The sequence below is a fragment of the Opisthocomus hoazin genome, chromosome 2 (assembly GCF_030867145.1).
Source record: "Opisthocomus hoazin isolate bOpiHoa1 chromosome 2, bOpiHoa1.hap1, whole genome shotgun sequence".
NCBI classification, from domain to species: Eukaryota; Metazoa; Chordata; class Aves; order Opisthocomiformes; family Opisthocomidae; genus Opisthocomus; species Opisthocomus hoazin.
Genome location: NC_134415.1, coordinates 98,084,148 through 98,106,835, shown reverse-complemented (window position 1 = coordinate 98,106,835; position 22,688 = coordinate 98,084,148). Strand labels below are relative to the sequence as shown.

The following is a 22,688-nucleotide window of genomic DNA, read 5'->3' as shown; positions in this document are numbered from 1 at the left end:
TATATTAATTAGACAGCAAAATTCTCTTCGTGGAGTATACAGCCAGGAAGCCATCACTCTTTTCTTGCCCAGCCTAGTGAGTTGTTGGGTTCCCGGAGGGATTACTCATCCCTCTGTGTGTACTCACTAGGATGACAAGCACTCTAGGGTCTTATCAAGAGAAAGGGACTTTAAGAATCTAGGGGGATAAAACTACGGATTTCTCCTCTATGTCTTCTTCATGTCCTGCTTGTAAGATCTCGAGCAGCAGTGCACACTCTCCAGTTTGCATTTGCTTAGCCCCAGTGTCACACAGGCCACCGAGAACACAGACATAGTTTGCTTGTTACAGACTCAGTTTCCTGTAGGCAGAACTGTTGACACTTTAGTATCACAGCCCAAACTGTCAGCTGCTGGAACAATCCCATTCTTCAGTGATCCTGAAGTAAAAAAACGTGTTCAGCTCTGAAATTCTTTTTCTTATGTTGACATACAAGCTTCTGCTCACCTTCCACATCAAAGCTATTGTTTTGTTATTTGTAAAAAAAAAAAAGAAAAAAAGGAAAAAAGGAATCTGGGCCATAAATACTTCTGCTTTCACAGACATCACAGTCCTGCTGCCAGCTTTTTCACAGTGTAAAGATTACAGACTGCACGCAGCCATTGCACTGAGCCTCCTTTCTATACAACACCTACTGTACAAAGAGTGCATTCATTTCCTTCAAAAAAAAAAAAATTTAGTTGGCCAGAAAATTGCTGTTGAATAACACTTCTCTTTTAGGAGCTTAGAATTCAGGACATGAATTCCTTTCCAAAGCTAATTCATTCAAATATTAACTGTATTCAAAATTTAAACAGATGAAATGCTGTTGCAACTCATTCAATTTTACTGTGATAAAAATCTCTGCTCATTGTTTGTATTTGCTTTCTTAAATCAGAAAACCATCTGTCTGATCTCCTAGATGTCTGTATTTCTGTAACAGTGCTATTCATTATACTTACAGCTCCCTTCGCTCCCGGCAATCCCATATCACCCTAACCAAAAATAAGACAAACTGTATTAGAAGAAAGTTTCCATTATCATAGACATTACAAATGCAGTAAACGTGACGTAATTTTTTTCACTATTAAAAAAAAAGTTCACATATTTAGTTCATTTACACAAAATTGCACCTCGAATTACAACTCATTTGGAAATAAAACTTAAATTTCAGATTTTTTTTCTTTTGTAAAATTCCTTTCTCAGAAACATTCCTGTAAGGTGCAAATAAGAAAGTATGTTTATTACAATTGGTTTTCTGTTGCTTATCATAGACACGTGGCTCTAATCTCTCAAACCACAGTTACAGCACCGGACAATCTTAGATAGTAGATTGCTTGGAAACCTTTAGAGGAAGCACTGCTTAATCAGGATTTTCTAGTTTGACAGAATTACTTATATTTTACAGTGCTGTGTTAGCCCTGACAAAACTGCAATACAAACCAGGCAGGTGTCTACCCAATGTGCTGTGAAGAAGCTAAATGCCTAGCAGTTCCTGCTCCCAGTAGACTGGTCCTGGCTTGAACAACCCCAAGATCCCTCTATCACTTCACTGAGAATAGCAGTCCAACTATTCAAAGTTTTTAGTTTTCCCTTTGAACTGGGGCAGAAAAAAAAGTTTCAAAATCTTGTAATCACCTATGAAACAGATTAACTCGTCTTCTTTGTTGTTTTCATAGTATTCTTGGAGAGATTTCTGAAAATTGTATTTCCCCTGTTCCTAAATGTCGTTGGTGAAATAATTGGTTTATAACAGTCAGAAAGGCCACTTTATCTGTTAATGAACATAAGTGAAGTAGGAATAACAACTGTTATCGGTTTAAAAGAGACTAACTGGCAGCACATGTAAACACCCCATAGTATTGGTTCCTGGGAATCTGTATAGTGATGGTAAAGTTGCATTATTGGATATCTAGCTTACCAGGGCTCTTAATTAACTTTAAAAACCTTTCAGAACTGCAAAGTGTAGGAAAACAAGTGTTCATTTCCAGCACACAACCTGGCTACCATTTTTTAAATGGGGAACAGTTTACTAATTTTTGAAAGAGTCAGTTCTGGTTTTGCTGGATGGGGCCTCATAGAAGTCACTGGACTGATGTATTTCTCTTTGTGTAGCAAAACAAATCCTCTTTACCCAAGGGCACATGACCCAGGCATTACCCATGTGAATTCACAACATGCCGCACTCCTGCCATATACACACACCTTCCTCCAGCAATATCACAGCGCCACAGCCTCTTCCCAGACCGTTCTCTCTCTCCCTAAGAGCCAGTTGTTGCATCTTATTTCCAAAGATAAAGGCAATACAAAATATTTCCATCAAGTCTGAGTTGTTATGGGTATTTATTACCTGTGCTCCTGTTTCACTTGAATTTAACTACCTCCTCATCCTTACTGCTTCAAACACCAAGAATTTATGTGTGGGCATGTGTGTATGCATATACACATTTATATATATGCGCTTGGTGTATATCTACAGATGTATCTATATATGCATACACGTACATACACACCCCCTTCAAGGCAGCCTGTACTGTATTATAGATCTAACAGAATATGTGTATTTCCGAGTGCTTACAAAACAGCAGGAATGGCATGACCACGCTAATAGAACTGCTGTGCTCTGCAATGCCCAGTTAGAATAAAACTGAAATGTGACTTTCAATTCTCAAACCATAAGCTTGAAGCACTCCCAAGAATACTTTAAAGTTTTAATTTATGACAACAAAAATATTAGATCGGGTGAAGAGAAAACCATGCCTTACTAAGTCACCCTTTTCTCCTCCATCTCCTTCTGCTCCAGCTGCACCCTATATTAAAAAAAGACAAAAAAGACATACTGTCAGCCTTCAGATTTAGTCAACATCATGTACTGCAGCATTTGGTGGGGTGAACTGAAAGTACCACAATCTGTAACATGACTTACTTGTTCACCCTTAGGTCCTGGTTCGCCCACTGAACCCTAAAATGTTAAAGAATAAAAATTACAATTTCAGCATTTGAAACTGCATGTTCAAAAGCATGCTAAATTATCTTCAATCCTCCCTACTGTCTAGGATTAATGCAAGAGACCTTTAAAGCTGCAAATTTTAAAGAATGACATTGAAAGCACTTAAATCTTACTATATAATTAAGGTGACAGACTGAAGGCAAGTAATAGCATGGAACATACAATCCACTGCCGCACTGGATGGTACAGATTCTGACTGTCAAACAGTAGATCTTCCCTTTACATAGCAGATGCTCTGGCAGCAGCTACAACTCTGCTCTTCAAATTGGTTAGAAGTTATAAGCAAAAAATCCAGTAAGCGTAAGACTTTTTCTAGCCCTATGAAGTATTCTGTACTGCTGTAGGCCATATCAGCCTTGCTAATGTGAGATAAGCACACTAAGACATCTACAAGTTCAGTCAAAATCTTCTTGTGCTTGCTGTTTAATTCTCAGCGTTTTTTAGCAGAACTGTCTCTAGAATTTTGATCCTTTCAGTCAAAGCTGAATGGCTTGTATCTTGAAGTCAATATTCCTTTGTTTAAAAGAACAGTATTAAGATGTTTCATCTTAGAATCCTGTAACAAAACACCTGCGTGGACCATCAGAAACCAAAGAGGAATAAATTCATGACCTGATTAATTTCAAACATATGTAATTTGTTTCTATAATAAAAGTATTTAATTTTTAGAACTGTGTACTATTTAAGAAAATTTTAGTATTTGTGTTCTGTTAGAAAACTAATCACACCATCCTCAAATGTTCTTCGCAGTCTGTGCACATTCAAACATTCCAAAAGAGCTATAACTGTGCATGAATTTTTTTTTCTAAAACGGATGGAGATACAGTGTTATCTTTCCCATTTCAGAGATCCATTTAATTCACATAAGATATGGACACACAAACCAGTGTAACATCTACAATTTCATGAATTCAGATTTGCTCTCATGTTCCTGAAGACAAAAAAAAAATACTAAATTACCCACAAAGCTAAGCAGTGGAAATCACAGACCTATTTAACATTCTGACTTCGTCAAACAACACCAAAATTGTTTTTTATGAAGTGTTCTTAAAATCATGCCTTATTAAGGTTTTCTAATTACTCACACAAGAAGACACTGATTTCCAACCTAACATCAAGTTGGAGGTTCTTCTTCTCCACTTACTCTTCTTTAGAGCAACAAAACTGCCTACAGATAAGGTTGAGATGGGAGCAGCTTTTGTTTCTGTGAAACTTGGCCTGTAATAGTTGCATTAGCATACATAAAAATCACAGCTGAAACTATCTTAATCTATTCTACCTTGACCCCCAAAATTTCAATGGAGACAACAGGGTAAGATATAAAAATATGAAAATATCCACTTTTTTGACATACTACTTATCTATTTGTAAAAATGCCTCTCAAACCATGCCCAGAGATTTTTTTTGCAGAACTGCCAGTCAACATCAGCCAAAACTGTACCGGGGCTACACTACCTATCTAACAGTAAAAAGGATTGTGTTCCAGTGCCAAGTTCTGGGTCTTGGCCTGGTGCTGCTCAATTTACTAAAACGGACAGAACCGGAGTGTCTGCCACCAAGTCAAAACATGTGAATTAGAAACAGTGTAAGTGGCGAATGCCGGGATTTGGCCATTATCTGTAACATATCCTCGTAACCACTCTGTGAGATTCACTGAAGCGTGACCCATTGCTGTAACATCGTTTCATATTGCTGTCTCTGCTATCATATGTCAGGTGCATGATGGGTGCACTTGACTCCTTGACCAAACTGGTGGCAGTTTGGTTCAGGCTCCAGAGGAAGTAAAGGCCTAGGCCATAACTGGGCCAAGAATTTCTCTACTTCCAACCTGCTCTCTGAAAACTCACACAGGAACAGGGTGACACAGTGAACACTGATGCATATGGGCTTGGAAACTGGAACACCAACCATGCAATTAACACATGAATAGTCGGTGGCTATTCCAAGACTCATTTGTCCGGGAACAAAGAAAGTTGCGGGTACAGGGAGTTGCACACCTCCCTCTTCCATCGCATGTAATTTGACTAGGAGCCAACCACTCTACAGCATAAATATGACAGCCTGAGTCAGCCTTTTTTGAGCTCTACCTGCTACGAAGTTGGCTGCACGGTGATGATCTCCCTTTGACCTGGGACGCCTCTCAAGGTTACTCCTTGAGTCTGAGACCCCTTACCAACTGCAGATCTTTGGTAAGTGACTGATATCATGCATAACCTTGCATTATAGTGCACTAAGATTTTGTATTGGTAACTTTGATTTTGTGTCGGTAATTTTGAATCATTATTATATCCTCTGCAATAAGTCACAGAGTGAACCTTGCCATCAAACTTTGTGAAGTCTCACTTTTACAACATCGTACTTCAGTAAAACCACTTTTGCTGATACCTTCGGCGGTGGTTCTTTAAGCAGTCAAAATCGTCCACGTGTGACAAGGTGCCAGCAGATAGTACCCAAAATCTTAACGGCTTTGGGATCAAGAATGACTTATGGAATATATTATTTCGTGAATTTACTTGGCTTCTGGTTGCTATTCACATCAACTCTTGTCATGCACATATGGGCTTCACAACAGAACTTTCTAGAATTCCTGTTTACAAAACAATGAAGTTTTGAAATCAGGAAGGGGAGAAAGGTTACTTCAGTGTGGAACTTACTGATAGCAGTGGTTGATGCAAAGACTAGGGTTAACAGGCTACAGCGATACCTGTTTCCAAACCCTGACAAGGATGTTTGGCTCTGTGTTAAGACAGATGCAGTTGCAAGTTGAACAGGGTAGAGAAAGGATATATTGCAAGGAGAAAGGAGTGGCACAATGCTCTTCAGGCTTGTGACTTGGAATACATACTGCAGATCAGTGCTACTGGCAAAGCTGAAGCCCTGTTAAGCCTGCTCCAGAAAATTCACTCCAGTCTCCACGCAACCGAAGAAAAAGAAATGGACACTTGCCTCAAAACAGGAAAGCTAAAAAGCAATCACATGATGAGAAAATTGCTAGCACAGCTTTTTGGACTTCAAGGTATTTGCACAGGGCATTAAACTGACCCTAGGATTTAAAAAAAACCTCCAGGCATAAGATATTGTCGTATGCCAGTTAGATAAACAGAAACCTCCTGGCTGTATCCTGAATCTCACTGGGTCTGTTTACAGCACTTACATTCTGGTCTCATCTTAGAGGTCCAGACCTTTTATAAGGTAAACGAGGAAAACCAGGCATCTTTGGAGGGAGATCGTCAGCACTGCAACAAATACTAGTTATTTTCCTTCCAGATTTGTTTCCTCAGGTACCTTCAGTCTCCCTGTGGAGAAGTCTAAAGTATGAATCATTACCAACTTAACAAAAAGACACTGCTTTATGTCAGTTCTTACATTTGACTAGAAACATGTGTTCCTGATCTCAGCATTAAAAAACAAAAAAAACAAACACATGAAAAAAACACCTCAACAGCAAAGATTGTCTTAGAAACTTGTTTTTAAGTACTTGAGCAGCTTTCAAAAAAATGCCAAAAATAACTGCAAGTCCTATCTAGCCACTCCACGATGTATACCGGGAGCATACCAGGAGCAGGATTCCTCTGTTTAAACGAAGACATCTAAAGCAGTGATACCTATGTCTGACTACCAGTCCTGTACTTCCTCGATTGTCAGTGGAAAGTAAGAGGCACTTCACAATGGCAGTTCATTTAATACTGAAGTAGATGCCTCAAGTAAGAAGGATGAAACACAGTGTAGAACTGACTAATTCTATAACAAAAATGTCTGAAGTTTGGTGAGTGAATTCCTCTGTATCCTCCTATAAGCAAGAGAACATAAGGAACATTTTTTGATTTTATATACTGGCCACTGACATTTATTCAGCAAAGCCAGACATCTTCTGCAGGTACGTGAGATCCCTAGGGCCCAGTTCTTCTCTCCTAACAAGATATCAGAAGAGGTACTTATATCCTGCAATTGCATGTGTATGGTATGACTGGCTGGGTGGATGAGGGGAGAGCAGTGGATGTTGTCTACCTTGACTTCAGCAAGGCTTTCGACACAGTCTGCCATAACATCCTCCTAGGGAAGCTCAGGAAGTGTGGGCTGGATGAGGTGGATTGAGAACTGGCTGAACTCAGAGGGTTGTCATCAGCGGTGCTGAGTCTCACTGGAGGCCTGTAACTAGTGGTGTCCCCCAGGGGTCAGTACTGGGCCCAGCCTTGTTCAACTTCTTCATCAATGACCTGAGCAAAGGGAGAGAGTGTACCCTCAGCAAGTTTGCTGATGACACAAAACTGGGAGGAGTGGTGGATACACTGGAAGGCTGTGCTGCCATTCAGCGTGACCTGGACAGGCTGGAAAGTTGGGCAGAGAGGAACCTGATGAGGTTCAACAAGGGCAAATGCAGGGTCCTGCACCTGGGGAGGAACAACCCAGTGCACCAGTACAGGCTTGGGGTGGACCTGCTGCTGGAGAGCAGCTCTGGGGAGAGGGACCTGGGAGTGCTGGTGGACGACAAGTTGACCATGAGCCAGGAGTGTGCCCTGGTTGCCAAGAAGGCCAATGGCATCCTGGGGTGCATTAAGCAAAGTGTGGCCAGCAGGTCGAGGGAGGTTCTCCTTCCCCTCTACATTGCCCTAGTGAGGCTTTATCTGGAGTACTGTGTCCAGTTCTGAGCTCCCCAGTTCAAGAAAGGTGAAGAGCTACTGGAGAGAGTCCAGCGGAGGGCTATGAGGATGGTGAGGGGACCGGAGCATCTCTCCTATGATGAAGGCTGAGGGAGCTGGGCTTGTTCAGCCTGAAGAAGAGAAGGCTGCGAGGGGACCTAATATATGCTTCTAAATATCTCAAGGGTGGGTGTCAGGAGGATGGGGCCAAACTCTTTTCAGTAGTGCCCAGTGACAGGACAAGGGGCAGTGGGCACAAAATGAAGCACAGGAAGTTCCGTCTGAACATGAGGAAGAACTTCTTCCCTCTGAGGGTGATGGAGCACTGGAACAGGCTGCCCAGGAAGGTTGTGGAGTCTCCTTCTCTGGAGATATTCAAGACCCGCCCGGACAAGGTCCTGTGCAGCCTGCTGTAGGTGACCCTGCTTCGGCAGGGGGTTTGGACTAGATGATCCACAGAGGTCCCTTCCAACCTCTAACATTCTGTGATTCTGTGTCTCAATAGCTGCATTAGCCTGTGCATTGCCATAGAAGGTCCTAAGACGTATGTCAAAGGTGTTGTATCTACTGTAGACAGGGCTGAAGTTCCAAAGCTCTTTACTGACCAGAGACCCCGAGTTTTAATTGCAGTTCTCGCTGAGTCAATCTGCAATAAAATTTAGGTCTTTAAATAATTCAAACTCAAAAAAAAAATGAAATATTTATGCCAGAAATCTTATTTCAATTCCTTAAGTAAGACTGTCAAGATTTTCCTGTATATTTTATGAGCTACAAGCATCTAATGGGCACCTAGAGCACCACTTTCAAGCAGTTAACAGATCTACATACAAAACAAGAAACCAGACATTAATTAATTTAAAAACTGAAAACAATGCTCTGATTATTGTATTCACTCCTGACGTCAAACTGCAGTCTGTATATATAAGTGCGTTTCTTACCCGGTCACCCTTACCGCCAGGTAGGCCTGGAGGACCTGGCAGTCCAGGAAGTCCAATATCACCCTGGGGACCCTGTGAAAATAAGTCAAGGATGTAAACTTACTCAAACTGTTTTAGCATGAACAGCTAAGGGTCATACCGTGACAAGCAGAGGGGGCAGAATCTGATTCCCAGAACAGTCCTAACTTGATGAAAGAGAATTATCTGATGAAAATACAGCTGATCCAAAATACAGCACTTTAAACAGCATCTTCTTATGATTTTCTTGCTGTCAGACACAACAGAAGTGGCTTACAGGGCTTTCCATCCTCCAGTCCCTCGACGACAGCCTGGTTCTCTTAAAAATACTTCCTAAGATCTTGCACTCTGTGATTTGCACATTCCTCTGTAACAGCAGGCTCTTTCAGCCAACCCTCCCCCCCCAGCTATGCTTCTGACTGTTACTGTGTAAATACTGCTGGAGCACTGGTAAAAGGTGGCATTCATAATCTGCTCCGTTCATTGGTTTCACGTAGCTGTTAGCAGAAAGCCAGTCTTTCACTGCTCCTGCTCCCCAAGTACACGCAGCCCACACAGTGTGCAAACCAGCTTTGCACATCACAGGATTAATGTTTTTTTTAAACAGAAGAAGAAGTTCCACACATCTCCATATACTTTAAAACAGCATTATCTAATATTAGCACAGTCACAGAGGACTGAAAAAGAAACTCCTTGCTCGTTTCAACGTTATTTTCAGTTCCCTGCATGGATAAATGGGTGAGTGTAGTTCCAGATGATACCATAGCTCCTTGAAAATAAACATGAACACTGAAAATGGAAATAAACAGCTTACCCATTTCCCTGGTAAACCTGGAGGACCCGCAGGACCTGGCTCTCCTCTGCTACCCTTATAGGAAACAGAAGGACATCATTACTTCCTGAAATACTTTCTGTGAACATGGAATAAAGTATGATTTTTTTTTCTTGATGTTTAGTGAATTACACTACTTGGTATTTGGCTTTAATCAAGACTTTAAGTGCAAAAATATCACATGCATGTAAAACAGTGAAACTTCCTGAGAAACGTAAACGTTTTTAGTTAACAATGGCATACAATATTTAGGTGGCATCAAATGATTCAACTAATTCATTCTGTTGAGTGATTATGAACAATCAAGTCCCCCTCATGGGATCGCACCTGAGAGTTACCTGTCATGAACACATTTATTTCACTAAGACAACCCTGATGTGCATGCTTAGCTCCAGGCTTTTGCTTAGTTACATCAACTGAACTCCCACATGACCACATACTTAAAAGACCATGATCTCACATGAACAACGGACAAAGGTGAAAAGTGTGTGCAAAAGTCATGCTTAACAAACTCATTTAGGTTAAAAAAAAAATGTGGACTGTTATAGGGAAGAGTAACCTTTAAAAATCCTCATTCATAATAGTGTTAAGTATAAATATGCTTTTTACTGGATTTTTACTTTGTATGTTCACTTCAGATATGTTATTCCATTCAGATCATCATATTCACATTAGCGTTATAACCCCGTCTCTTCATGCAGCCATTTGAACATATGCTCTGGGTAAACCTGACATTGAGTCACATTTTCAAAGATTTTAAACAATTTTCAAACGAAGTACCTTTCTCAAAAGGGTTTTGTCTCTTATGATAAAACCTTTGAGAACAGCTCAGTAAGTTTTATACATTTACTCTCACCTGTACAGATATACACCCATACAGATAAATTCAAACACTGTCTCAACACAAGCCTAAGTCTCACTTGAGACACTTTTCTTACTTCCACTGTGTGAATACATAAGGGGTATTTGCTATAAAAGCATGATATAGCATTTAAGATCATAAAATATCAAGAACTGAAGTTATTAGATATGTAAGTAGATAACTTGTCATACATAACTTAGAAAATTTCAGATAAAAGCAGATCTAAGCATTTCAGTACTGTATATAATGGATAATTTTAAATACAAACATTTTGTTCCGAATAAGAAAAACATTGTGAAATATTGTGTCATACTGAACAACAAAAGGAGATGGCAGACATGGCCTTTTACACCAGGTCATAAATGCAATGACAATTTCTCACACAAGCTTAGGAAAACTAGCTCTACAATTCAAGAAATAATTAGGTATCCTGGAGAGATCAGAGAATCAAACAAACAAACTTTTCCATTCATTTCCTTTGAAATATCCTACAGTGTTAAAATCACTATCTTTTTAAAGCACTTTGAAAAATTTCTAGAAGCTTTTTTATGTTTCATAAAAAAAAGAAAAAAAAAGAAAAAAGCCCGCCCCCATCACCTTCATCCTACAACCCAGAACATGCATTAACTTTTTTGAAAATCTGTTATTTAATCACATGATTCTGTACTATTTCTCTGACCTGGAATACTACGACATTTCTGATGCAGGAAAAAGGAGCAATAAAATTATGATCAGTATTAGAAACTCGTCATATATGTCATAACATTCATGTCTCACTGCTATACAGCTATAAAACAAAAGCAATGCCACCTTTCATAGAGTTAAAATCATATAAGAAACCTCTTAAGCACATCAAAGGCTCTGCTAGTCATGCAGAATGTAAGAAAAAATCTTCCATTTTGTTTTAAATGCAAAAAAAATCTTTTGTCAAATATACGCTATAGGCACTGTTCCAAACACCAATGCTTTTCCAAGGTGGTAAAAAAGGTTATTATACAGAAGACCGGAATACAAAACAATAGTATTTCCTTAAACACTGTCATTATGTCTGTAAGGACAGATTACTTCAAATTAAGGGCCACCACTATAAGATCTGCAAGAGTTGTGTTTTAGCAAGCAAGAGGGGAGCTGTAACCCAATAAACAATCAGGAATCCCACTGGCCCATGGCATAACTTCAAAGACTGTAAAGCTTCCTCCAAGTTATACCTGACTGAAATGGCCCTGGGGTAGGATTTACATTGAGCTAGTTACTCTTGGTTCTCTTCATAAGGGGATGGAGAACAAAAAGGCATCGTGAAATGTCCTCACATAAACATTTAAAATACATCACGAGTCATGTCCTAGAAGCATCTACGTTTTCCCCACAGCCTATAAGAGCGTGTCTTTAATAACTGGTTCAGGTGTTGACATCTGTACTTGGCCAGATAAAACCTTCCTCTGTGCTCTAAATTACTCATAGGCAATAACTAGAACAGAAGGCGGTTTGGCGATGACCTCAGCCTACCTTTTTTATGCAGTGGCCCTATATGTAACACAGTCCATAGCTGCAGGCCACTCACAAGTCAATGGGCATGTTGCACTGGTTTTACAAACTAACAAAGACAAAGACCAGAATCTCTTTTATGCGCTTCTGACACACTTCAAAATTCCTACTTTTCCTAGAGGCGGAACGCTTGAAGAGAGGAAGTAGCTACTCTAGTTTAGAGTGGGCTGGGACAGACTGGCTTGCACCCACGCTGGTAAACTTTCCTGGCGTACAATGAAGGGAGGCAGCATGCATACTATCACTGTAAAGGGCCCCTGAAGTACTCCAAAGCTTGGCCACAGCCTAGAGATTGTTTCAGTCAATGATGTTAGACGGTGTGGACCAAAAGCATGTCCAAGGACTGCTCCAATATTTTAACAGTCTAGATAACTGATTTCTGTTAAGTATTCTATCACTTAGCATGAGAGTACTGCTGGGGGTAGGGTCATCCTCCTAAAGGAGCGCAAGGCACGTGCGAACTGGTAGGGTATGAAATGGTAGTACAGCACCACAATACCGAACAGTACCAGGATGCTGCCCTTCCACAGCTGATGTGCTAGATTGTGGTTACAACAAAACCTACCTGCCCTTTGTTCCAAGGCAGGACTTCCGGACCACTCAGTACGTTTAAATGAAGATATAAAGTCTCTCTCTCAGTTCTGTTAGATCTATGTTCAGCCTCTGAATGTAACGTACGTAAGGGAACATTACAGGATTTACAGTAGACCTTCTTTTAGGTTGTCTGGGATGGTTTTTATCCTCACTGAAAATCTGAAGACTTGATTCTTTTGTGAGTTCCCACAAGCAGTTACAGAATGCATTCTCATGCTAAAACAGTTTCTTTCACTGGTTTATTGATTTCCTGTTGATTGACTGAGTGGAACAATAACAAGAATGAGAATATGCCCCAGGTAATTTGCATCTCACTTTGCTGCCCAGATAATCAAAACACTAATTAGAATCTCTTCACAGGTAATTCACAGTGTATGATGTAATAAACTCTCCTCTACTTAAGAATTTTGTTTTTACAATATATGTCATACCAATTTTAGCATATTCAATAGCAGTGCCATAGAGAATTAAATTTGTGCAGAAGAAAAAAGAACAAATTATGTACATTTTGGAATTAACTTTTTTAAACTTAGTGTTCCAAAGTGGTTTTGTTTGCAAAATGTGACCCATTTATCAATTATATGCTTGCGAGACTTTATCATAATTTTTCTTCATCCCAAATCTCAGTGGAATTATTTACTTAAGTTCAAGTATTTATCCATGGAAGCATCAACAGACCTCTTCCTTTGACCTTCAGTACAGTACTTAAAACATCCAAAATCATAAACTATTATTTGCTAGAAAAACTTTCTCTGAGATTTTAAATGCACCTTTGAACTTTTCAGAGAGGAATAATTAAATTGTACTGCTCAGGACAATTGTAACAGATAGGTGTAGCATGAAACGTACCTTCCTCTTAACTGTGTCATGCTTTGGGCACAAGCAGCAGCCCAATAGCTGCCATTCTCTTCAAGAGTGATACTGTGGCCAAGTATGAAGGACAGAGCCCTCTCACACCGGCTGCACCTACAGTGTTAGCTGAAGTCTAGGACAGCTTTAGTACACTAACTTCATTAACAAGTCCATTTTTTACCCAGGTTACTGTCTACACTGCTTAGGAGAAGCCAGCAATGGGATATCTGCTGACATCCAGAGGTCTAGCATGCCCAAAAGTCAAAGGAAGTTGTTGTTGGAGGGGTAAAGAACGAGGTGGCAGACAGGAATCTGACCATGCAGTTTGGAAAGACGGGGTGGATAGCATAAGAACTGGAGAGTCTTGGAGATACTAATCAGGTTTGGCTGGGATATGTAGTCTGTAAGTGAGAGAGGAGAAAGTGCTACTCTGTACAAACCATGCTGCAGAATTGTGCAAGGTCAGAAAGTTTAGTCACATCCACCCAGAGGCTTAGGTTTACTGGATAAAAAGTGTACCTGGTAGGATGGAAATCCACTTTGTTCTTTTGACTGTGCTGTTGACTGCAATGCTAACCCCTCTAGCTGTATCTTTAATGTAAACTATGACTCACCACTTGTGGAACACCTCTGAAATTATAGATACAGAACATGTCCTACCACACTACCAATACCACTACGCCATTACCAAGTATGGAAAATCACCCATTATTTCAGCTGAAGCCATGTAAAAAGACTACAATAGAAAAGTTAGATTTTAGTAATAATTGTTAGGGTAACCAAAGATACATTTCAGGGTAGGTAAGACAAAAGTAACTTCAAAGACTCAGAAAACCGTTTAGCTGAAAGTAATTTAAGATGCTGAAAAGAGTATTCTCACCTAACTTGGGACTGTCTGACATTTTAGTACCAAATCCAAGGTACTCTCCAGGCTCCCTCTCTGTAACGAGCAGAGACAAAAACACCTTCAAGAGAGCAAGTCAGCCCAAACAACCAGGGACCCTCAGAGGTGGCTATGGTATCAAATCTTAGGCAGCTAGGTACTTAACCTCTGTTGCTAATGTTAGGGAAACATGTATTCCATCCTAAATCCTTAACAACATATATGTGCTGGCCTGCATATACATCAAGTTTGCTCAATTTGCTAGGTAAGTACTGAACTTGAAGTTAAATGGTTACTCAAACATTCCAAGCTCTCTTCTCACTGCAAAACCACAGGATGAGGTACACGTTCTCCAAATGTTAGCAATTCAAAGGTTAAATAGCTGAAGAAAAAGAAGGGATGAAAAAAAAGCAGGAGCAGGGGTCAGTAATTTCCGCAGACACAATATGAAAAACTAAATCTTACTAAATCTCAGCAAATCTGAAAGAAAATGGTTAAGCAGCTTAGGGAGCATGACTAAATTCCACTGATTAGGAATGACACTCCAATGTTTGAGAATTGCTTCCTGTGGGCCACCTGCCATGATGACTGGCTTCGAAAGGTTTAAATCACAAATGAGTTTGGTAATTACTTGGATTGTCTAGCAAATGTGAAGCAAACATAAGGTTAACCAACAAAACAATTAGAGTGGAATGAAGAATATGTTTGATTCATAAACAAAAGACAAAATTTCCTTGTTACTCCAGTTGTTTTTCTGTTTTACTGAACAAATGAATACTAAACTAAACAAAGAACAGTAAAACTTATTTTTTTCTGCTCAGGTGCCAACATAAGTTTTCTAAGGAAAAGCAAAGATAGACTAAAATGGTATTTTTGAAAGAAGTTTTCTCCTAGGGATATTTGTCAGCAGTGAGGTAAGAGTCTCCTAACACATGAGTTTGCCTATTTTTCATTAGAACTAGTTATCTTGTTTTCAACCATTTAGTACCTTCCCTGTGAAACTGTAAATGATTACAGACTCACAAAAGGCCAGAATTTGAATCTGCTGCTTAGTAACAACACTGTTCCAACTACATTCCAACAGTTGTTTAATAATGAAAATAACATCGAAATAACATGATTTATGCCAGAAGATACTAAAGACTATTTGGTAAACAGCACAGAAGCATTAATTTGTCCCACACAGGCACTGATGATTGCTTAATAGCACTCCATTGTGTAACTCCTCAAAAAACTACACACTAGTTGGAGTGAAAATTTTCTCTCAAAAAGATGTCTTTTGCAAGCAGCTAAAGCTGAAAAGTCAAGCAATGTTTTAATATAACACAAATGTAGGCATGTTGTTTTTCCCTAGCGCGGACGCCAGCCTACTGTCCATATTAGCAGAGTCAGCCTTGTTATCCCCCCCCCAAACCTTCACTGAAGGTCCTTTCCTCTACAGTTCTGGCCCTCCTGGAGCTACCAGCAATGCTGTCTTTCCCCAGCATTAATGTGAAGAACAGGGGTAAGTGAAAGGGGAAAGTGAAGAGGATCTCTCATGTGGCTGCTGCCATGCAGCAATACATTAAAGGACTGAAGTTCTCCATATCCTGCAAAACATCAAGGTTTTTTCATACTCCAGTGAAGAAGCCCAGCCCCTCTTGACTTCTACCTGAGCATGCTATAGCAAGAGTGAAATGGAACACAGGGTAAAGCAGAAAGAAAAGAACTGAGGTGAGTGCAAAAGAGAATCATTTAAAATAGGAAGGAAAAGGACAAGAAAAATAGGTGAACAGTAGCCATAAAATCCTCAGGCTTTGAAAGTGTTTGGTTATAAAATTTTGGTCAAAAACTATCAAATCTTAAAGTTGTGAGAAAATTTCAAAATCTGAAAAATATACAAAATATTCACAACAAAAATTCTCTTTAGAGCAATTATAAAAGCTTTTCTCAACCTATTTTCAAAATTTCTGCTTTAGAAGTTTGAAAATCATGGCATGTAGAATTATATTTACCAGCAGGTATTTTTTTTCCTGGAAATGTAAGGGAAGAGTCCTAAAAGCTGAGGCTTAACTGTATCTGCTACATGCACATGCTGCAGAAGAAAGAGAAAACACTCCTTATTCTGCACTGAAAATAAATACAAACTTAAACTGGACTCATTGAGATTCAATAATCCAATCCTGTGCCCCTCCTGAATAAAACATGCTGATCATTCCAGTTTTTTGTGTAGAAGTAATGTTTTTTCCAGTGTTCCCAAAAAGAAAACAGAAAGCCATGCCAGTCATATGCTGACTGTAGTCTTGAACAGAAGGAAGCTAAACACAGTTATTATTCAAGGCTCTTTACAGCTTTGAAGGAACTGTAGATGAGAAGCAGGCTACTGTTTGATGTTCTACATGCAAACTTCATTAACAATAATTTACTTCCTTTCTCCATTTTATATTGACCAGAAGTTTTTTCCTTCTATGCTTTTTGTTCTAACGTTCATGAGTTTTCCAAAACAAGTGTACTTTGTAAACACAGAGAAAATAAAGGCAAGATATCCAGATTCTTGCTTGTCTCTACAGTGACAAACAGAAAAATCATTGTATTTAATCTGCATTAAGTATTTCTGTCTGACTACAGGGTTACTAATAATTAACCTTGCATGTCAACTCCTGTTCTATGGACTGCTGATTTTGTAAATTCATGTTCACATTGGAAGGATTAAAAGCATAGTTTAGCAGATTACAGTGCATTATCAGAGTTGGCAATTAGTTTGGTCTGATTCAATTATAATTCTTATTCCTGTTACAAGTATACAAAATATCAACTCAGGAAGAACAGTGCGGAAAACTTTTTCTAGTGCACTCTACTTTTAAACACTAACAACAAGAATAGATGTTTGCAAGTTGTGTATATGGTAGGCTAAAGATACCTGTATTCCATCCCAGTAAATGTATGCTCATAAAATCCCCTTATTATATCATTCATAGGCAGCTGTGAATACAGCACTCATACAAAGATTCAGTCTAAAATAAATGTGATCTCATTAATTAATATATCTAGCACACAATAATGCAAATACAGAAGAAAACAGAAGAAAATGAAATGTTACTTGGCTGACTGCTGTTGTATGTTTAAGAGTTAATTCAGAGAAGATATTCCCGATCCATGAAATACTCTTACAAATACACCCCTCTCAGCGACTCTCTAAGCCCTTTATGACGATATCCCTACAACTGCATGAGTAAAACTGTTGTAACATCATATGATAGCAGAAGCTCAGAAAATTCCAAGAAAGTATCCCTAGGGTATCCGTAGCAAGAAAGAAGCTTGCAAAAGCAATTGGTTACAGAGGCTGGAGATTTGTCAATGTTGTCAGACTGCACGTTGGTATATGAAAATTTTCTTCAAATCACTGACCCTCTCATCTCTCACAGAAGGATTAAAAGGAAAGGGAAATTAGATCAGCATTATGTAACCTCAATACGTGCCAGGTCCACTCTAGAGGGAATGAGAAATCTGCACCCAGCAGACTCTCTAGTAACCCCAGCATGCCTCAGGAACAGTTGTCCTTTGTCTTCCAACGCCGCACCTTAGCAAATGCCATCACTTCACCTTCCTTAGCACATTTATTTCCTGCAGTGAGCCACCTGCCCAGAAACAATTTCTCCAGTCTTCCGAATCCTCCTAGAGTTAAGCAAAATCTCCAGTGAAAGAAACTACATCAGTGTTCCCAAGTAGAGATAAATGCTGTACTTGGTGTCACCATAGCGACATTCATAACGCCAGCCAGAAAGGGCCAAGGCACAGGCCCAAGCCGCATCCCACCCTCATTCATGATAAATGGTTAGCATGCTTTTGTCTCAGGTGAACTGGACTATCCTAGATAATGTCCAAGAACAGTTTTGGGAACATAGGCAAGAGACTCTTCCCCATATGCAACTTGAATGCACTCAGCCTGCTCTTAGACTTGAGGGGGTGTAAAAGGCATTTAGCAGTATGAAGACAAACCACTGAGGAGAGTCTCTAGGCATTTTCCTTACTAGATAGGACAAACAGCTACCTTCGCTTCATACCTTGCCTCATGGTTCACATTACATGCATTAGAAATAGCTCCTAGACAAAAAAATTCATGTTCTGAATATTTAGTCTAAAGTTTAAAACCTTGTAATACACAACTAAGCCTGGTAACATACAGCACAAGCTTCTTTAAGAGGCTGAAACAGTTAAAGAAAAGAGCAAGTGATCTACTGACAGCTAGTGATTTCAAGCTTTTCAACGTCAGCAGTAGGAGCTGACTGTTGCAGTGGAAGAACAGGAGTTCGGTCCCTCTTGTCACAAACCACCGTCATTCCCTCTGTTCAGGCTTTTACTCAGCACATTTAAAAACAAAGACCACAATAATATAAACAAAGGTTTAAAATTCAATTTATCACCAAAGTCACAAACAGTCATAGAACATGTGCTTCTGGATTTCCCTATATGATGATGCACATCGACCTGGTAGAGAAGAGGGTTAAAGAACATCTAGTATTTACTTTAAAAAACAGCACTTGTGCTGAATAATATTTTTACCTCATGGTTAGCTTAAGCAACCATGACTTGAGACACTGCAATATTCCACATGCTCAGTTAGAAATTTATTCAACACTTACTGGTGGTCCCCTGGGTCCTGTTGGACCTGCTTCACCCTCTGGTCCCTGTTCACCCTGTTTTGGGGATAGGGAGAACGCAACAAATTTGAAAAGTAATTTTTTTGCACAATGCAACACTTTTAATTTTTCCAGATCTTTTGAATAAGATCAATGATCTTACCGGTTTACCAGAATTTCCCATTAAACCTGGCACGCCAGGAGGACCTCTATTACCCTGTTGGACAAAAGATGAAAAATATTAGCCAAGCCAACAGTTTACTGTTCCATTTTAAAATACAAAATATGGAAATCAATAAGGTGTAAAAAAATCAGCCTGTATTCATTTTTTTAACTTCCACCTTTATTCTGGTTTTCATTTAACTTTCTCCTAATTCCTTCTATCTAATTTTTCGAAAGTCACATTTCAGTTCTTTTGTTGTTTACATACTGACAAATCCCAAATAGATCTGACTGCTGCTCTCAAATCACAGAGGGATAATATAATTCCATGTAATTTCAGAAGAAAGTCATGTTTCAATTACTTAAAACTAAACTCAAATATTATTGTCTGAAGCGCTGCATAGTCTCCATCATACAATATTTTTTTAAACTTAATTGGAATTGATGCTGCAATAAATATTATTCTTATTACGAGATCTCTGATTTCAAACTGTAGTAAGGTACCAATGTCACATGCCTCCTCTAGCAATGACTTCCATGAATTTTTTAGGTATTTCTTAATGCGTGGAATCATGAAAACCACACCATGTAGCAAAAGAATCATGAAAAAGCACAGGACTGAAGCTGATAAAAGAATACATTGAATTCTTTCAGCCAAAGGTTTGTCTCCTACCACAACAGAAAGTTAATATAATTTCAGTGAGTACTTTAGAACTTGATAAAGTTGCACAAATACAGTATTATAAGAAAGTCAGTACTCAAGATTATTTACCTTTGGGCCAGGAATGCCTTTCACACCTGGAGAGCCTGGTAAACCCTGAAAGAAATAACATTTACAGTGTTTATCTGTTGTCGAGGGGATTGAAAATGGTGTTAAACATCCTTCTCATGTCAAAGTATTTCTAGTCCTTTTACTTGATATTGAAGCACTTTTATCCGATAACAGACCAAGCTTGAATTCTTTCTATTTATAAAGTAACAGACAAGGAGTATTATTCCTACTTCATAAATTGGCAAAAGGAGCATGGAAAAGTGAGGAGTTGTGGCTTTTTCTGGCTTAGACCAGAAATAGATTCTTGGTCCCAGTATTCTGAGACTGAAGGTAAAGAGTTTAACAGGTACCTTTTGTATATACTTCATCCCGTCCTCCCTTCTGTGCAACAGCTCATAGCAAGCATGCTTTTACCAAATTTTATTCCAAGCTTAAGAGCTCACTTTGTATTACAAATTTACTTCCAGTTCTGTTTTAATACAGCTGCTTCACTACATCCTCACAGCAACTACTCCTATAGCATAGTGTTTCAAAACAGTTTCTATTTAGCTTTTGACCATTGACACAGTTTTCAAACATTCAGTTAATGTGTGAGGATTACCTTCTAAGAGTCCACAAAGCACTAGTGATTCCCTGTAACTTCACCTCAGGGAATACACTAGAAAACTCAACTCCTTCAGAAAGAAGCATGAGCACGATGCATTCCAGATGTTCTGAGCCAGCAGAATATCAAAAGGAGATGACTGTTCATCTAAGGTATGTTAGACTAGCAGGTCAGTTCTTCCAGCTCACCCTGGGAATAGGTTTTGCCCTAGTCAATACAATGACACCAGCTCTAATTGTGGGGTCGCACCATAATATCCACAGGGTGTCGGATATGAGAAACCCTAAAAGAACTGTATACTGGCTACAAATGTTCTGTAAGACCAAGTTCTTCACTACGGTACCATGAGGAAATTTTGGCTTTTGCGCAAAAGTTTTGGATACACACCACAGAATTTCCCCTGTATGCATACTCTTCACTCTTTCTGGGCCCTTTGCTTAGGTTTTATTAAATTACTACAACATCAGCATCAAACTGACCTATAAATAGCCTTTCTGTGGTTTGAACTGAGCCTAGCTTTCAAAGGTAAAATATGAGATACTTACTGGCAGTCCCTGAAGCCCTGCATCACCTGGAGCTCCGGGTTTTCCTGGTTCACCCTGAAACACATTTTAAGTTGCAATTTATGCAAATCAAACAAAAGGGAAAATTTTATTTCTGGAAGAAAGAGCTGGAGTACTTTTGGATCTGTAGGATGGGAAAGTTCATCCAATCACCCCAATAATGTGCATAAAGCCAGAGGCAGCAGCACAATGAAAAGCCACAAATGAGTGAACAAATCTAGGGCACTACCAAAGCTCAGACATACACCAACTGTGCCTTACTTTTGCTCCAGGCATTCCAGGAATACCTTCCCGGCCATCAACTCCTGGTAAGCCCTTGAAAGAAAGAAAAAAGAAACAAATAAATTACTGTATTGGAGAGATTTTATCCAGGCACTCTGATATACAAATTAGCATGACGTGAAGCAAATGAAGAAATGAAATATACATACAGACTCTCCTTTAGGCCCAGGGAGACCATTTATTCCTCTTGTACCTTGAGGGCCCTAAGAATAACAATAATTTTAAAAATGAGAATAAACACATTGAAATGACATGCAAAGAATGTCAACACATACTCCTTCAGATATGCATTACTTTGAGAGTACCAATTACACTGTATGTTTATATGCTATAAGTAACCAAAGTTTGCAAGTCAACACGAGTTGAAATTTGTCTGTGCTCACCCTTTCTCCCTTTGGACCTGCCTCTCCCAGTGGACCTCTCTGTCCTTGATCCCCCTAAAAGAAAAAAAAAATATTATTTTTAGCAATAAAACCAGAATAAACTTACTTGTGTTTATTAGCAAAAACCTTGAACTCATACAATATTCAAAAATGCAGTTTCTTAAAACTGCAGCTGACAGCTACTTGCCCTTTACAGGTTTTGTTCTAATGAATGAATATTTTCCAGTTTTAAACCTGAAAAATTCCAAGCCACCCTAATGCACAGTAGCACTCAGAATGAAGAGGTAACAATAATATACCAAGAGACTAAAATGTGTTCATGTACCCCATAATTCCTTGGGAACAGTAAGCAATTCTGGACCTGACATCACTGACATCATTTATTCACCTGTGGGGAATCACTGGAATTGGATTAATCAGGGGCTTTTCTGATTTACAGACACAAAGTTTCAGGACTTAATATGTAACTGGATAAACCCTGGGAAGCGTTTGGTAACACACACTCTACTTACAGGTGCACCAGGAAGACCCTGCGGACCAGGATCACCATCAAGCCCACGAGCTCCCTACAAAACAAGTAGGTAACACAGGACATTAAAATGAAGTGCTGAAACACTAACAACTTGTGCTCCCTCCTGGTTTGCTGTGAGCTGCAAACTCTCTACAGCTGAGGGTTTTTCATAGCTCTCATTTAAAAGAGGAAAAAAAAAAAACAAAGGAATTTTGGTGAACTTTTTTTTTAACCTAGGGTTTCTGTGGAGTTATGAAAGCAAATATTTTTTAATGATAAAAAAATGTCACTCAAAAAATGACATTCAATTCATTCTCTAAAAAATCACATCAGACAACGAGGAGGCAGACCTTTTCAAGCTACTTCAGAAAATGTCTGTGTCTTCCTTAATAACACAATATCCTTCAGAGCATAATAGAATAGCACCAAACTGTGAAGAGAAATCATGAAGTACAGTGCAGCTATTTTTATCACATATGTTTCAGGAAACAATGCAATTGCTGCCCTGTAAGTAATTATAAATGGAGAGTAAAAAATGTTCTCAAAAGATTATAGACAAGAAGGAATGCATTTTTCAAACATGCAGTAAATATTTCAAA

The 22,688-nt window shown here is 39.1% G+C and overlaps 1 protein-coding gene across 4 annotated transcripts in view; it reads right to left on the bottom strand.

Annotated features, from left to right (window-relative positions):
• Positions 1-22,688, bottom strand: part of COL9A1 (collagen type IX alpha 1 chain) — a 73,072-nt gene that overhangs the window by 8,347 nt on the left and 42,037 nt on the right. For 3 of the 4 annotated variants that reach the window (XM_075414577.1, XM_075414580.1, XM_075414581.1), the window contains 13 exons: positions 22,091-22,144; positions 21,579-21,632; positions 21,345-21,398; positions 21,175-21,228; positions 20,896-20,949; positions 19,747-19,791; positions 18,976-19,029; positions 18,816-18,869; positions 9,440-9,493; positions 8,608-8,679; positions 2,946-2,981; positions 2,785-2,829; positions 982-1,014 (listed from right to left, as the gene is read on the bottom strand). In XM_075414577.1, the coding sequence (XP_075270692.1) occupies positions 982-1,014; positions 2,785-2,829; positions 2,946-2,981; positions 8,608-8,679; positions 9,440-9,493; positions 18,816-18,869; positions 18,976-19,029; positions 19,747-19,791; positions 20,896-20,949; positions 21,175-21,228; positions 21,345-21,398; positions 21,579-21,632; positions 22,091-22,144 (663 nt within the window). Of the gene's footprint in view, positions 1-981; positions 1,015-2,784; positions 2,830-2,945; positions 2,982-8,607; positions 8,680-9,439; positions 9,494-18,815; positions 18,870-18,975; positions 19,030-19,746; positions 19,792-20,895; positions 20,958-21,152; positions 21,229-21,344; positions 21,399-21,578; positions 21,633-22,090; positions 22,145-22,688 lie in introns of all 4 variants that reach the window. The other variant, XM_075414579.1, reaches the window with a different exon arrangement.